General features: G+C 40.4%; 1 protein-coding gene across 11 annotated transcripts in view; it reads left to right on the top strand.

Moving 5' to 3' along the window:
- The window catches only part of CEP170 (centrosomal protein 170), a 125,676-nt gene that overhangs the window by 81,028 nt on the left and 26,968 nt on the right, over positions 1 to 17,680 (top strand). For all 11 annotated transcript variants that reach the window (XM_047754906.1, XM_047754904.1, XM_047754905.1 and 8 more), the window contains 3 exons: positions 7,980 to 8,129; positions 10,858 to 10,984; positions 11,705 to 13,540. In XM_047754906.1, coding sequence (XP_047610862.1) covers positions 7,980 to 8,129; positions 10,858 to 10,984; positions 11,705 to 13,540 — 2,113 coding nt within the window. The remainder of the gene's footprint in view (positions 1 to 7,979; positions 8,130 to 10,857; positions 10,985 to 11,704; positions 13,541 to 17,680) is intronic.

The following is a 17,680-nucleotide window of genomic DNA, read 5'->3' as shown; positions in this document are numbered from 1 at the left end:
GAAATTGGCCATTGTTGAGGGCTTGAGGTTGTGTCTTTCGAAACAAGTATCTCTCCTTTCCAGAAATCCCGTCCCATGGACCATTTCTTCGGGGTACCTCTCCTCTCCTGAGCTTTAACTCCCCGGGTACCTCTTTTTAGCATCATCTCTCCCATCCTGGGGCTTTGTATCCCTCAGTGCTGATTCTGTCGGCAGCCGGGGCATAGGGAAGAATCCAGAACCAGGAGAACTGTAACAAGACTGGGATCACGGAAGGAAGAACCTCGACAGCAGTGAGTCAGCCCAGAGGAAGCCAGAGCTGCGAGCCTGGATCCAGGTGTAAGCTGTTCCTGACTCTGAGGTTCACGGCAAGATTGGGTCCAGGTCAGAGCCAGGGAGCTGTGATAAAGTAGAGTCAGAGTTAGGCAGAGAGTGCCAGGTAGGGCACAGCAGAAGGAAGTGTGTCCACAGTCCACTCACACACCAGATGAGATGGGTGGAGAAGAGATCAAACGAGAGCCTGGTGTGGTAAGAGAAGACCTTGATAACAGAGGCTGCATTTGAATTTGGACGTAACACTTTTTTCTGCTTCCTTTTAATCTAGAAAAATCTGAGTTGATGGGCCAAAGGAAATAGTGGGGTTCTTAACAGGTCGATTCTGACAGCTTGATTTTTCTTCCTCATACACTAGTCTTCTTTCTTGCTGTCTTTTCACTGAACAAAAAAAAAAAAAAAAATTTAAAATTTTTCTATCAGGAGAATTTACTTTTGGTTACTCTGATTCTCCTCTCCCCTTCCTAGCGCCCCATGTCCTCTTAGGCATAGGAAACCCTATCCTGCTGTGTTAATTCCCAAAGCTTTATAAGGAAACCTTTGCTTTTTTTCAGTCAAAAGCTTAACATTTAATAGGTTTGCCTCCCTGTGTTCCTTTCTCTGTTACTCTCCGAAGTCTCGTTTATTTTCCTGCTGTTAAGAGGCTCTCCACTCTAATGAGCTGCGCCTTGTGTGTTTTTCTGTGTTGTTTAGGTTTGGTTTTTGCCTGCCTACCTCCTTCTCATATTTCGCTTGCAGAGACTTTGTCTCACCACCCCATCTGATAGAGCCCCAGTGTTCCCCTCCTTTTACCATGTTAGATTTCCTTTGTGGAATGTACCACTAGCTAGTTTATTTTCTCTCTCTTCTTTCTAGAATGGCCTTATTTGTCTTCTTCTGTATTCCTCGTGCCTAGAACAACAGTGCCTGGCGCTCAGTAAATGTCTTTTTAATGAATGAATGAGAAAGAAAATCTTGTGACATGCTTTTTCATTTTTATCCGTATATGTATGTTCTTAGCTATACATTAGCTTATTGATTTCAGCGAATTTATAGATTGATTAAATCCAACCAAGCTTCCACAAACAGGCTTTCCTGTATTTTATGTGCTAAAACTAGTTTGTATTTTGATTCCAAAGTAACTTGTTAAAATGTATAATTTAAAACTTCGTATGTTTTGTAAGCTTCTCTTTGTAATAAGTATGAAAGTCACAAAAGTCTGTAGATCATTTCAAAAGACATGTATAAGTTTCAGGGACATTGTCTTTTAAGGGCCACACCTGTGGCATATGGAAGTTCCCAGGCTAGGGGTCAAATCAGAGCTGCAGCTGCCACAGCAAGGTGGGATCCAACTGGCATCTGTGACCTACCCCACAACTCATAGCAGTGCTGGATCCTTAACCCACTGAGTGAGGCCAGGGATGGAACCTGCATCCTCATAGATACTAGTCAGGTTTGCTACTACTGAGCCACACGGGAACTTCCAGAATTGTCTTGATTGGAAAAAACTGGAGATACCTCTGAGTTTCTAGCAATACCTACCTTGCCACTCAGTATCTAAAAATCTGTTTGGCAAGAGAAGGTTAAGATGGCTGTCGATGACCAGCCAGATGTTAGGGATGAAAGAAAGGAATGCGTGATAATGAAATAAGCCATGGAGAAGAGAGAAATTGGACATTTTAACCATAAAGACATTAGATTAGATCTGAGTGTGATGTGAACATACAAAAGAAGGAGTCAATAGAAAAAGGATCCTAAACAGTGATGGAAAGAGAAGAGAGTGTGGCTGCAAGTCTCCTAAGAAACGGAAGAATCAAGGATGTGGCCCAGATTCTGCAGGAGGACAAAGATTTGAGAGTATGTTTTTACCCAGACAGAGGTGACGTGGAAGAAGATCAGGCCAGATGGTGCCTTTTTTAAATAGCTGAGGTGACATTCACATAACATTCACCATTTTAGCCATTTAAAGTGTGCAGGTCACTGACTTAGTGTATTCACAATGCTGGGTGACCATCAGCACTTTCTAATTCCTGGGCATTTTTCTTTCATGACCCTAAAAAGAAATCGCATACCTATTAAGCAGTCACTTCTGATTCCTGCCTCCTCCAGCTGCTGGAAGCCACTAATCTGCTTTCTGTGTCTGTTGATTTGCTTATTCTGACCATTCATAAAAATAGAATCTTGGAATTCCCATTATGGCTCAGCAGTTAACAAACCCGACTAGCATCCATGAGGACGCAGGTTTGATCCCTGGCCTCGCTCAGTGGGTTAAGGATCTGGTGTTGCCATGAGCTGTGGTGTAGGTCTCAGATGCTACTTGGATCCTGTGTTGCTGTGGCTGTGGTGTAGGCCAGCGGCTACAGCTCCAGTTGGACCCCTAGCCTGGGAACTTCCATATGCCTCGGGGATAGCCCTAAAGAGACAAAAAGACAAAAAAAAAAAAAAAGGTGGAATCCCGTGACTTGCTACTTTCACTTGGCTTAATCTTTTCAAGGTTCTTCCATGCTGTAGCATGCATCAGTACTTCATTCCTTCTTATGACTGAATAACATACTGTTGTGTGGATAGACCACATTTTGTTTATCCATTCATCCACTGATGGACATTTGGGTTTCTGCCTTTTGGCTCTTGTGAACATGAATGTACATGTGTTTGATGTATACCATGAGAAATTATGAAATATCTCCCATACTCCCATTCTGAGCTCTTTTCTAAAAATTTTGTCTGAATTTTTTTTTTTTCCTTTTTTGGCTGCCCTGCGGCATCTGGAGTTCCCAGGCCAGGGACCAGATCTGAGCCGCAGTTGCTACCTATGCCACAGCTATAGCAACACCGGATCCTTAACCCACTGCACCAGGCAGAGGATTGAACCTGTGTCCCAGGCTCCAGAGACACCATTGATCCTGTTGCACCACAGTGGGAATTTCTGAATTTTAAATATAAAAATTGATTATGGGAGTTCCTGTCGTGGCTCAGCGGAAATGAATCTGACTAGCATCCATAAGGACACAGGTTTGATCCCTGACTTCGCTCAGTGGGTTAAGGATCTGGTATTGCCATGAGCTGTGGTTTTGGTCACAGATGCGGTTCAGATCCCACATTGCTGTGACTGTGGTTTAAGCCAGCGGCTACAACTCTGATTTGACCCGTAGCCTCCAGAACTTCCCTGTGCTGCGGGTGTGGCCTTAAAAAGACAACAACAAAAAAATTGATTATAAATACGTTACGAAAATGACGGTGTTATACATTTAGAACTATTTATTCCACCTCATTTTTTTGTTGGTTGGTTTACAGTGTTGTCAATTTCTGCTGTGCAGCAAAGTGACCCAGTCTCTCTCTCTCTCTCTCACACATACACACACACACACATATTCTTTTTCTCACATTATCCTCCATCATGTTCCATCCTAAGTGACTAGATATATAGTTCCTTTTGCTATGCAGCAGGATCTCATTACTTAAGCACTCCAAATGCAATAGTTTGCATCTATTAACCCCAAACCCACAATCCATCCCACTCCCTCCACCTTGGCAACCACAAGTCTGCTCTCCAAGTCCATGAGTTTCTTTTCTGCATTCCACTGAATTTTAAGGGATTTTTCATTTAAAATCTGAAATTAGATTTTCATGAACAATTACAAGTTTAGAGAAATTCTCGTCTATTAAATCTTCCTGAATTTTTTTTCTTGCATTTTGCTGTGGCACCTGCGGCGTACGGAAGTTCCCAGCTAGGGGTTGAATCGGAGCTGTGGCCGCCGGCTTACACCACAGCCACAGCAATGCCCGACCAGCCTCATCTTCAACCTAGACCACAGCTCATGGCAACGCCAGATCCTTAACCCACGTGGGATTGACCCACGTCTCATGGCTACTAGTCGGGTTCATTATCACTGAACCACGACGGGAACTCCACATCTTCCTGATTTCATTCCCTGATATTAGTGACTGGAATTTCTGCATGTATGTCAAGTGATTTCCATAAGCCTTGGAAACCTCTGCTTTGATTTGAACCGGTACAGATCCTGCTGTCCTTACCCGGGAGGTCCTTGCTCATTGAGGAAGGAGGTGTTCTTGTCTCCTGAGGGTGAGACTTGAGTGCCTTTTTACTTAGACACTTTGATATGATCAGTACGAATGCAGTTCCATTCTTTAGTCGTGATTTTAAAATAAGTGCCCAGCAGCCTGTGGATAACAAGTACCATACATACCTCAGTAACAGGTCCTAAGATTGTTTCAAGTAGCCAATGAGAAATGGATGTGAAATCCCCACATGAGATGCCAGATACCACCTGCACCCATTCAAAGGAAATGCCTGAGGACACGTCCCATAATTCTACCTTCTTACCCTAAACCTAGAGGCTGTGGGAGGGATCACAGGTCACTTCTCAGTCTAGAGATGCTTCTACCCAGACCAGGGGAACTATAGGAGAGGGCACACGAGAGCCACCCCAGCCCCTAAGGTCAATAGGCTGTCTGTGGAGTTCCCGTCGTGGCGCAGTGGTTAACGAATCCGACTAGGAACCATGAGGTTGCGGGTTTGGTCCCTGCCCTTGCTCAGTGGGTTAAGGAGCCGGCGTTGCCGTGAGCTGTGGTGTAGGTTGCAGACGCGGCTCGGATCCCGCGTTGCTGTGGCTCTGGCGTAGGCCGGTGGCTACAGCTCCGATTCAACCCCTAGCCTGGGAACCTCCATGTGCCGTGGGAGTGGCCCAAGAAATAGCAACAAAAAAAAAAAAAAAAAAAAAAAAGACAAAAAAAAAATCTGTCTGTAAACCGCCAGTCCCAGAGAGCTCAGGGGGTACAAGTTCAAAAAGAAGTTTTTCTGTTCCTACTTCTCCTTCCTCCTCCTGGGAAGAATTAGAAACTGACAGACTTGAGGAGGAGCATCCTATTTAGAGAGGAGGCATCAAGGTCGGGTAGACATCTGATCTCTCCCCCTTTCCCACTTTGGATTCTAGCCCCAAAATGTGTCTAGCTGAGTGAGGGACCCTGATCGTATACTTCATCAGGGCATGAGGGCTTTAATTGAGCCCTGCTCAGAGTGGGGACAAGAGATTCAGGAGGCTGGGTTGGCATCATTCATTTGAAATACCTTTGAGCCGTCTAGGAGGAGGGAGTCAACAGGTGAGCAGTTGTGCACAGTTGGTGATTTAAGTGACGCCTCAGGGATACGTGGAATCACCGAGGGACAAAATCTAGAATGAAAAGATGAGAAAATCTAGCAAACTTGGTCTCTGCTTTGAGGAGCTCTCGAGTTCTAAGTATGATATCGTATGTCAGATTTTATGTACTTTTTTTGTCTTTTTTTCCTTTTTAGGGCCGCACCTGCGGCATATGGAAGTTCCTAGGCTAGGGTTGAATCAGAACCGCAGCTGGCAGCCTAGACCACAGCCCCACAGGATCTGAGCTGTGTCTGCAACCTACACGGAAGCTCATGGCAACACAGGATCTTTAACCCACTGAGTGAGGCCAAGGATCGAACCCCTATCCTCTTGGATACTAGTTGGGTTTGTTACCGCTGAACCGCCACAGGAACTCCTAGTGTATTTTTTTAGATGTAAAAAGTGTTGCAGCTTTAAAGTATATGGATGGTACAGCTGTTCCTGTCTTCTCTGTTTTCCCATGGAAGTTGTGGATTTTTTGTACTTAGACACAGAAGTGACAACTTCAGTGTCAAGCTGAGCTAGTCATTAACTGTCATCAATTTTTTAAACACCATCAAAAATACTGGTATGAACTTTGAAGCCTTCTTTACCCATACAGCAGCACCTCGGGCTGTCACCGGTTTGGAAAATAAGTTGTTGCCTCTCTGACAGATGTGCGTCCAGCTGTCTCTGAGTCTTTCAGAGGAATCTGTAAAAAGTCACCTGAGTACTGTCTATACAACTTCAGTCCCCTTCCCTAAGAACTTAGTTCCTGTGTATGTCTTTGGTTTTCGTTTCAAAATAGTGTAAGAGGTGATTTGGAGAGGTATAATATATTTGAAACTGTTGGTGCTTAGCTATTTGAGGAAATGAAGTTTTGGAAGTCCATTTTGAGAATGATTAGAATTAAATAGCATCACATCAGAAATTAACTGAAGGTAATTGATCAATTAACATGGAGAGATACAGCATTACAGGAAATCACATGGGGTTATTTTTATCTTTTACTCTAGATTTTTTTTCTCGCAATTACACAAATGAGATAAACTTCAGTAAAGCTGGAGTTCAGTGACTTGAGTTAGAGATAATTTTAAAATTTAAGAAAATCACTAATGATTTAGTAGTTCTAATTCCTTTTTCTTACAAGTGGGGTTGAAGGCAGAGTGCATAGAAAGGTATACTTCGTGTGTTTTACTGCTATTCTTGTTAAAGTTCTTAAACTTGTTAATTCTAATGTTTAGTAAAATGAAGCAGTTTTTTTTTCACTTCTGTACTGTGCTACCGTGTATGATTAAAATTCATATTTGATTTAAAGTTCATAATACACAATTTGTTCTTAAAGCAAGGATCATTTGAATATTGAATGGTTCAACAGAATATTAAACCGTAATTCTTGAAAACCACTTATTGTTGAATAAGTAAGTAATGCCATCTAGTGGTAACATTTTGAAGTTTAGTGAATTTGAAAATCTGATACCTGCGTTGCTAAATGTAGACTTCATGATTTACCAGATAGGTGATCGTGTTATTAAAAATTTTTTTTAGAAAAATAGTTTAAGGTTTTTTCCTTTTGTTGTAGAAAATGAAGCCTCTTTGGTTATGTTCTAAAGATCCTTTTCTACACAAGGCTAAATCAAACACTCTTCTTCGTTGTAACAATTAGAGCCCAGCTATACCTATAAATATAAGTATTGGAAACAAAGTAGGCATAATAGTAAAACAGAATGTTAAACTTTATTTAATTACAACCTTTTTCCAGTCTCTTTAGCAACATCAGGGCCTACTCTGTGCCAATAAATGAGTAAGACTCAGGCAATTACCCTTAAAGGCACATGACTAATTGTTGGTCTTTATGTTTAAAATATTTCAAAAGTGTTGACCATAAAACAGCCAACAACCTTCTTATTGAAAATGCTCATCTCTGTGAATAGACTCAGGAATCTGCACTTCAAACAGAGTCCTTTACGTTGGAGAATTATGTAATATTCTATACAAAGTTTGAGGATTATGGTATATTCTATACAAAGATCATACAATAAAATCTGTTATTTAGGACCTTAGAAAATCATAGGTATAAATGCACCTCATCCGTGTAAATGTTAAGCGTTTGTTAGGGAATGAACAGATAAAATCACCCATACCTTTCAGCTTCCAACATGCTTCTCAAAAATAGCAGAGCAAAGAGACAAGCTAAAGTGGTGTGGTATTCTGTCCTAACTCTTGGCATTATTATAATGTTTACTGTTACTAACATCTTTTAACAAATCAGAGGTACTGTCCTGAATATCGCTTATTTATTATTAAATAGAACATTTGCTAAAGGTTAAAAAAGGGTAGTGATGTTTACGTAACGTGCCGCTGCCCTGCTTCCCTTTCCTGCCGTTACACCTATTGGATGCCACCCCGTCCTTAAACAGATTTCCCTCATTATGGAAATTATCTATGAAATTAATTAAAAACATTATTTGCCTCTGATGTTACTAATAATAGTCACCTATTAATCTGATGCTTAGACTGTTCATTTATAAAATAATTTTCTCTTCCTAGGTATTTGGAGTAGATGACAATCAGGATTATAATAGGCCTATTATCAATGAAAAGCATAAAGATCTGGTCAAAGATTGGGCTCTCAGTTCTGCTGCAATAGTAATGGAAGAAAGAAAACCACTGAGTACACCTGGATTTCCCAGCTCAGAGGTATGCATCGCTTCCTATTTTTTACATGCACATAGTATAAATTTGTGTCATTTGTAATTACAGCTGACCCTTGAACAGCACAAGTTTGAACCGCACAGCTCCACTTAACAGGCAGATGTTTCTTGTTAGATACATACTACAATAGTACACAGCCCATGCGTGGTTGAACCCAAGGATGGGGACCCGGGGATACAGAGGGCCAACTGCAAAGTTACACATGAGTTTTTGACTGCACAGAGGGTTGGCGCCCCTGTTCCCCTCGACCCCCCTCTTTGTTCAAGGGTCCACTCTATTTAAGCAACTGATACATCCTCTTGTAAAATACTCTTAAAATTAATATTCTTTTGCCAGTGAGGGAAAATGTTAAATTTCAGTAGGCAGCTAATGAGCTATGTGCTCACTGCTCTCCTTGGCATTATGAGATAAAACAAACAAAAAAATACACTGCTTGTACTTTCTAGGAGGGTCGTGTGTTTGGAATGGAAAGATCTATCGTGCCAGGATACATGTGCAAAGTAGTGCCTGACAGGTACAACTGATAGACCTAGATAGGCACCCTTGTAGGACAGCCCAGGAGGTAACTAGAATAATGTGGAATTAATTAGGGGTGGCCTGGTTAAGAGAGTTACCGTGTGAGGTATGGTAGAGCTTCTAAGACCTGAGTGCAGATCCCAGAACTGCCACATCTAACAGCACCTTTGAGCCAGTCATTTCCCCTCTCTTAGCTTCAGTTTTCCCATCTGTACAAATGATATTTTTAATAAAAGCTATTTACAGGGAAAAGCACCCAGCATAATAATAGTCTGAGATCTATGCACACATTTATTCCCTTCCCAGAAATGATATTAGAATTTCATTCTACACTGATATGTCAGAAAGAAATATAGAACAATGTATATAATTGAGAAGTATTAAATAATTATAACTTATTCAACTAATAAGATTTAACATCCACACACTTGCTGTGTACCATTTCACAAATAATGAAACTGAAGTATGTAGATATTAACTTGCTCAGGGTCTTAAAACTCATACTTTGTGGAGCCAGAATTTGAACCTTAAGGAGCCTTAATTTCTTAACTCATTATCTTATTCATTATGCTGTATTGCCTTTCAGGAAATGAGTTAATTTAAAATTCAGGAATAGCTAAGTAAATATAAAATATAAATAAAATCTTATGGTATACATAAAACAAAATGAAATATCTGTGAAATGTAAGTTAAATATTCTTTATAGATAGGTAAGTATGGATACATATTTGCTTATTAATGTAAAAATTGTCTCTTTATGGTCTGCTCCTTCCTGAAAACTATCGAAACAGTTACTGTATTTTAGTATTCCTTTTTCCTCCTTGATCTTAGGGAATTTTTATTCTGACTTCTATTTTACGAGATGCATAATTTACTTCCTGAAAGCAATTGATACTTATTTGAAGCAATGTTTTGGTATTCTGGTTAATCTAGGAAGGGTGCTGGTGACTGTGAATTTGTAACACTCCCTCTTCTGCTGTTTGTCCCCTTGACCCGTGCCAAGTACATTTATATATAGCCCGAGTATGTTCTTGACTTTGAAGGAACCACCTAAAGAAGCCATCAGAACTGTCTTCACCGAATGGTTCTACATGAACATATGTCTTTAAAACCCACCCTTCTGTGGGTATTCCTAGCATGGTGTGAATGGCTGTAGTATTTCCTCAGTCTCAGAACTGTGGGCAGCTCCCACGAAATCCCAAAAGGAATTCAAGGATTCTAGCAGGTTTTGGTACCCTTAGGCTTCCTTTTATGTGCATTGCTATGTTATACAACTTATTATTTTCACCTTCAATATTTACTTTATCAGTTTCTAGCCTGTCATTTTAACACTTATAATAAAATAGTGTTTTGGATAATTCAGAATGAAATTTGGCCATAGCGTCCCATTCCTTAGTGGTCATTACAGGTTTAATACTAAACCTTGGCTTAGATTTTTAGTGAGGAAACATTTTTTCTACAATCTTTGATCTTCCGTATTAAAGACTGACCCAGTGTACATCCATAAGTCCATGGAACCATGTCATGAATTAAATTCTGTTTCACATCTGACCGAGCACTTGCCTTAAAGACAGATCTAGACAGGGGCAGGTCTAGGTTCAGTCTGGTTATACAAAACTTCTTAAAGATTGAGCGATTTCTAGCTTCTTCTGGAAATACTAAAGTGTTGTGGAAAAAAAGCCTGCAGCCTTGGGTTTGTTTTTGAAATCCCTGAACATGACTTGGCAGACTTAATTACTCCTTGAGACTCTGACGTTTAGAGAGCTGGAGAACAACTTAGGAACAGGTCTTCAGATTCTGTTCTGCCGCCTGGAGTAGAACTAACTTCACTATAGCGTCCACAAAGCTTTAGTCGTACAGCCGAATTTATTTAGCAGCAGTAAGTTATGAGCACTAAGAGCTTACTTTAATACCATTGTTTGTATTTAATTGGTAGGGAAAATTATACTACATTCACAGTGATAATGTTTTAGTTAAAAGGGGTAACCCCCCAAATCTTCATTTTGTATGTGAAGAAATGTTGATAATATAGCAATATGAGGTTTAAATAAATAAATGATAATACAGGAATATGAGGTTTAAATATTGCTTTGTACAACAGGTTAAATGGAATTTAAGAATGAAATGGAATTCTCTGAACAGGAGGATCAGATGGGTCCTGACTGTATAATTTCATTCTCTTATTTTTACCCTTTAGGAAGGCACATCTTCATCTGGAAACAAGCGTTGGGTTTCACAGTGGGCTAGTTTGGCTGCCAATCATACAAGGCATGATCAAGAAGACAGGATAATGGAATTGTCCATCCCTCTTCCTTTAGAGAATGGTATTTCCTTTCTCTCTTTCTTTCTCTCTCTTCTCTTTCTTTCTTTCTGTGAACCATACATCAGCTTTTAAAGTACTATAAGCTAAATCTATATAGGGAGAAATAAATTAAACCTCAATAAACACAGTCACATATGCTCCTGCTCATCCTACATTAAATTTTATTTTTACTACTAATGCAGATGTCATTAAAATATAACCCTAACTGAAGCTAAAGAGATAATTTGTAGGTGAAGCATATATATACAAACACAAATTTTTATATGATTTTATATATATGCAACATATATAAATGAAAATTTTAAAATAAGACTAACACAACTCCAAACTATTCCATTCATTAATACAACAAATATTTAAATGCCACCTTGTGCCATACATCAATGAAAAAGAATTCACTTAACACATAATTTACTCAATACATCTTTTACAGATCTGTGTAATGTGATTTAATCGCCTTTTCATTATACTTCTGTGAAATGAATATAAAGTGTATTTTTTAAACACAGTTGTATGCCTCTTATGGTGCTGTTGTTAAATTCAGTTAATTACAAATAAAAAATAATTTGTATGTGGCGTTTTATCTATTCTTAATTATCATTAGATGTGGAAATAGAAACTCATTTTGTCTTTGACTTATGACACCCCAAAATCTTGTTTAGTGACTTTGTTTTTATGTTTTTGCCCCAATGAGTTCCTGCTTTGTTGTTTCCTTTTATAGATGCAGATATCAGTGAATCTGGCATTTCAGTGAGAAGTGCTGGCTTGGTAGCTTCCTTGGCTGGTCAGGGAGAGCGAAGGAGACGAACCCTTCCCCAGCTTCCAAATGAAGAAAAGTCTCTCGAGGGCTCCAGAGCAAAGATTATAGCACAGAGGTCAGAGATAGGAGAAAAACAAGACACGGAACTTCAGGAGAAAGAAGCACCTGCGCAGGTGTACCAGAGGGAGAAGCAAGATGCAGACAGAACCCTGAGTAAAATGAATAAGGCAGTGAACGGTGAAACTCTTAAAACTGGTGGCGATAACAAAACCCTGCTTCCCTTTGGCAGCTCCTATTCTGGAAAGGAGAAGAGTGAAACTGATAAGGAGGCCTCTTTGGTCAAGCAAACATTAGCTAAAATCCAGCAACAAGAACAAAAGGAACAGGCACAGTGGACACCTGCCAAGCTGTCTGCTTCAAAAAGTGTTCCTGGTCAGGTCGATGGATGTAGGGAGGACTCTTTGAAGCCAGAGTCACAGCCTCAAGAAAAAGTCCCAGGACATTCTAGCAGCAAAGGAGAAAGAGTGACCCAAAACGAGGGCAAGCGAAAAAAAGCTGAGGAACTTCTGAAAAGTCAGACCTCAAAGGCAGCGGACAAGAAGGATTCCTCCAAGCCCCTAGTGCGGCAAGGGAGCTTCACTATAGAAAAACCGAGCCCCAACATACCCATAGAACTCATTCCGCATATAAACAAACAGACTTCGTCTACACCTCCTTCTTTAGCCCTGACAACTGCCAGCAGACTACGAGAAAGAAGTGACTCCATGGACACTGACTCTAGTATGGACACGACTCTCATTCTTAAAGACACAGAGGCAGTAATGGCTTTTCTAGAAGCTAAGCTGCGCGAAGATAATAAAACGGATGAGGGCCCAGACACTCCCAGTTACAACCGAGACAACTCCATCTCACCAGAATCTGACGTGGACACAGCCAGTACCATCAGTCTGGTGACTGGCGAGACTGAGAGGAAGTCCACCCAAAAGCGAAAGAGTTTCACGAGTCTCTATAAAGACAGGTGTTCCACGGGCTCTCCTTCCAAGGATGTCACAAAGTCGTCATCTTCGGGGGCTCGGGAGAAAATCGAAAAGAAAACAAAGAGTCGTTCCGCCGATGTAGGTTCTAGGGCCGAGGGTCGGAAATTTGTGCAGTCCAGCGGAAGAATACGGCAGCCTTCAGTAGACTTGACCGATGACGACCAAACCTCCAGTGTCCCTCACTCGGCCATCTCCGATGTCATGTCATCCGACCAGGAAACGTACGCCTGTAAACCTCACGGAAGGACGCCGCTTGCCTCGACCGAAGAGCACGCCCACGCCAAACTGGAGGGGAGCAAGGGGACCAAATCCAAGACTTCGCCTGGGGCGCCCGGTTCCTCGGCTAAATCCACCACCCTTCCAAGGCCGCGACCTACCAGGACCTCCCTCCTGCGCAGAGCCCGACTCGGCGAAGCTTCAGACAGTGAACTTGCCGATGCCGACAAAGCCTCCGTGGCTTCCGAAGTGTCCACCACGAGTTCGACATCTAAACCTCCCACCGGACGGCGTAACATCTCTCGGATCGATCTGTTGGCTCAGCCTCGTAGAACAAGGCTCGGCTCGTTATCGGCTCGCAGTGACTCCGAAGCAACAATCTCTCGAAGTAGTGCCTCTTCCCGGACCGCAGAAGCCATCATTAGAAGTGGAGCCCGATTAGTACCTTCAGATAAATTTTCTCCTAGGATTAGAGCTAATAGTATCTCTCGACTCTCAGACTCCAAGGTCAAAAGTATGACCTCAGCGCATGGCTCTCCTTCAGGTAAATTGGATCCAGGCTGTTTTTATCATATTAGCATATTTTCTTTTATGTTTGGCGGCTCCTTTTTAAAATATTTAAATGTCAGTGTTGATCCCCAAAATATTCAATAGAAAGGTTTCGCTAGAGAGGTTTGTTCCTATAAAAAATATTTTATTTAGTGTAGTAAGTGGAAAATTCAGAAGTTATACCTACTTTCGATTAACATCTTGGTGCAAAATAGTGATTTCAAAATCAGTATATTGAACCAGGAGTTCCCGTTGTGGCTCAGTGGGTTAAGAACCTCACTAGTTATCCATGAGGATGCAGGTTCAATCCCTGGCCTCACTCAGTGGGTTAAAGATCCAGTGTTGCAGTGAACTGCGGTATAGTTGCAGATGCAGATTGGATCCCGCGTTGCTGTGGCGTAGGCGGACAGCTAGAGCTCCCATTCGACCTGTAGCCTGGAAACTTTCATATGCTGCGGGTGCGGCCCTAAAAAGAAAAAAACAAACACACACGTATGTTGAACCAGTTTGGGAATTGTAATTGTCTAGTTGATGAGGCATCTGGATTTGTGTGTGAAAGTTAGATTTGGAATTATTCTCTGGTTTAAATAATAGGAATTAATATTCTGCTTTAAAAACATGTTTAACTTTTAGATATCCTCATGTAATTCATAGTTCTTATGTGCCTGAAGAAAAGCAGTATGGCCTTTATCACTTCTTTCAGAGCTAAAGGAAAGAATCAGTTTTACCCTTTTTTCCTGCTTATTTTGAAACGTCTTGTATTTTTTTAAGTTAAATCTGTTTATGGTTGGGGCAGGTGAAAACTAACCCTTAATTTATTTCAGTGGAACAAGATGGATTCGTGAGACAGTCACTAAGCACATATGGGCGAAACTGGGCTATAGAAACTTAACTGGTTATGAGCATTATCTCGTAAGGTGCTCTTCTGTCATTTGACTGTAGTAATTAGCTGTCATGGACTATAAGAGTTACAAAAGCCACTTTTTCCCCAGCCGAATGCACCCTGTTGCTGGCATATTTGTCTGTTTATATATTTCACACCCAGAGCCGTAGCCAGTGAGCATTCACGTGTGACCCAAGAGTACTAAGACAGATATTTGTGTATATCCTGCCAAGGTGGTCTCATTACGTCATAATCAGCTTCTTAGGTGGGTGTGACTGACAAGGACAGGTGAGGGGCAACCAGCAGTTACAAGACTCGGAGACTGATTTTTGTCAGTCATCTCACTGAGCCCCAAGTCTTGAGTGCAGAGGGAAGGGAAAGCTGGTACGCAGTCTTTTTTCAGTTTTTACTTCTATCACCGAATAGCTGGTAAGACCCAAAGCTAATAGTACCATGCACGTATCCTTTTATTTTATTTTTTTCTTCTTCCTCCTCTCTTCTCTCCACTGCTCCTTTCCTTCCTTCCCTCCATTCCCACTTCTGTCTCTCTCCTGGTCTGGGGGTGAGACGGTGATGACTACATCTGTGCTTAGGGATGGATGTAGGTTGAAGGCGAATAACACATAGTCACGATTCCAGAATAGAAATAAGGACGTTTTTCCTTATTACACCTGCCCTCCTTGTTTCTCCACTTCATTTGGTTGGCAGTTCATGGCTCTGTTGCCAAGTATTTAAAAACTAGTGTCTTTTGATGTATATTCATGCAGTGCTGTTATCTGCTGTTGCCGTGTGGCTTAGCCTCTGCAGTTCACACTCCTTTTGCGCTGTGTTCCACGGCGTGTACTCTGCTCAGACTTCGTCTGCTGCATTGCTTGTTTCCTTACCTCATGTCTGAGTACATAAAAATGTTTACATCTTCTCCTGTCATAACCTAAGCCGTAATCTAAGTTGTATGTTACCATGGAAATCTTGATGACTCGTCCTTCTGTACCAGTTGTCTGCACATGAATGATCTGGTTTTATTCCTCAATGTTTAACAGGAGGGAATTATTTGAAATGCAAACCAAACATGATTACTTAAGGAAGTCTGAGAAACAGCCATAAGATGCCATATATATACATATATATATATATATATATGTATATATATGGGTGTGTATAATGTGTGTATATATGTCTATGTGTGTGTATAATGTGTGTACATATATATACACACACACATATATATATCTTTAAAGTTAAATTTTGTTTTCTGCTTCTTCAAATGCAGAACTCAAGAAACATGCATCTTTCTATGTACAAAAAGTACCTTGAATTACTTACTGAAATTTTCTAGGGCACATTGAAGTTTGTGAGTTTGGCCTTCTTTGTATTTAGTAACAGTGTATTACTAGTTAGGGTCATGGAATTTAATATGAGAAGGGTTATTCAGTTTAGGGAGCTAAGATCAAGAGATGGAATAACCTTCCCTGGTTAATAGATTTATCAGAGGCAGGATAAGAATTCAGGGCTTTTCTTTGTAGCTTGTTCCTTTTTCTACCACAGCTAGTCTAGCTCTGAAAAATAGTCCCTACTTGTGTGCAAAGCTTCCAGAAGACAGCTGGACTCTATTGGAATATTACCAGGAGTATATATGTCTGGTCTACCACCTAAAGATTTTGGTATGGCTCACCATAGTCTTTGTCAGTCCAGTGTTTTACCAAGTTCACATCCTCTTTTCTCCCTTAGTGAGCCTACAGCCACATTGTGGTCTGGGATTATACATCCAGATTCTGTCACTATGCCCATTTACAGTTTGATAGCCTGTCTAGGACAAGCGACCCAGATCTTTCAGTCTGTGGTAACATAACTAAAATAGTTACTGGGGGTAGGGAGTAAAACACCAAAACAAACAAGCACGCATACTTTTTTGAGTTTCCTAATTGAGATATCTTTGATATTATGACATTTCTACTTAATATGATTATGAATCTTGAATGGCAAAAGAAAATAAAAACTTCACTTTTGAAATATGATTTAGAAGAATACGAAACTATGCATCCACACTGTACCCACAGTGTGTGCAACACTGTAAATTTAAAGCTCTTTAGAAATATCTGACCTAGAGCCTGTAACATTGTGAAAATTGTCATATGTAAAAACTACTCTGTAATGCCTCAAATTCTATATCATAGGCTGTGTTTTAAAAAAAAAGGTTTTTCAAAGAAGTGGAGATGATAAAAATAGAAGAATGGAAATCTCTGACTTCGCGAAATTGAGTAAGGTTTCTTTGCTGCCTCCTTAATTCTGATGTAACTTGCTTTTAGGAGTTTAGTTCTCTCTCAACCCCCAGATTTCTTCAGTGATCCTTCAATATGAAGTTACATTAAAATTTCTGGATTTAGGAGTTCCTGCTGTGGCATAATGGGATCGGTGGCTTCTCTGGAGCACTGGGGTGCAAGTTTGATCCCCAGCCCAGCACAGAGGGTTAAAGGATCCCGCCTTGAGGCAACTGTGGCATTGAGTTGCAGCTCAGATCTTATCCTTGGCCTGGAAACTCAGTATGCCACAGGGGTGGCCAAAAAAAAAAAAAAAATCATGGATTTATTTTCATGAGATATATTCAAAACTAAATATCCCACATTATCAAAATAAAACAGTTGCTTTTTATTATGTTTTAAGTACACATTCTAAAATTTTTTTAAATCTTGTGAACATCCTTAGAATTTTTCTAGACTGTTGGCTTTCCCATTTTTATTCTAATCCTCAAAATTTATAGATGGTAGGAAGTAAATATTGGGCATGCGTGGCTTGAGTTATTTTTTCTTCAAAGACCAGGTCGAAGACCAACACAGAACACTGTCAGAGATTCCCCCCCCCCCCCGCAAAAAAAATGATCTTATTGCTGTGTGCTCATAAATACACATGTAAAATATGTTTGTGGCTTAATTTCCCACAAAAATATTCTGATGTAAGTATGAAGATGCAATGTTTTCTGAACTGTATATGTTACGTCTGTAGATGTGGATGTATTTTAATGTCAACAAAGTTTTGGTTAACAGAGAAATCAAACATTTACAGATAAATGGTCCTAATAACTTTTTCCTTTTTTAAATTATTTAGACATCATGGGTAGTATGTTTTCATAGTGAATATAGGTAGTTTATTATTTCCACAAGAAAGAGTGTTGCATAATTTTACAACTAAAATGAGTCATAATTAATGTAATGAAAATAATTTTCAAGTTAGTTACAAAATTAAGCCCATCTTAGA

This window comes from Phacochoerus africanus, chromosome 12 (assembly GCF_016906955.1).
Source record: "Phacochoerus africanus isolate WHEZ1 chromosome 12, ROS_Pafr_v1, whole genome shotgun sequence".
Lineage (NCBI taxonomy): Eukaryota > Metazoa > Chordata > Mammalia > Artiodactyla > Suidae > Phacochoerus > Phacochoerus africanus.
Note: the sequence above shows the minus strand (reverse complement) of the source record. Positions and strands in the feature narration are given on the sequence as shown.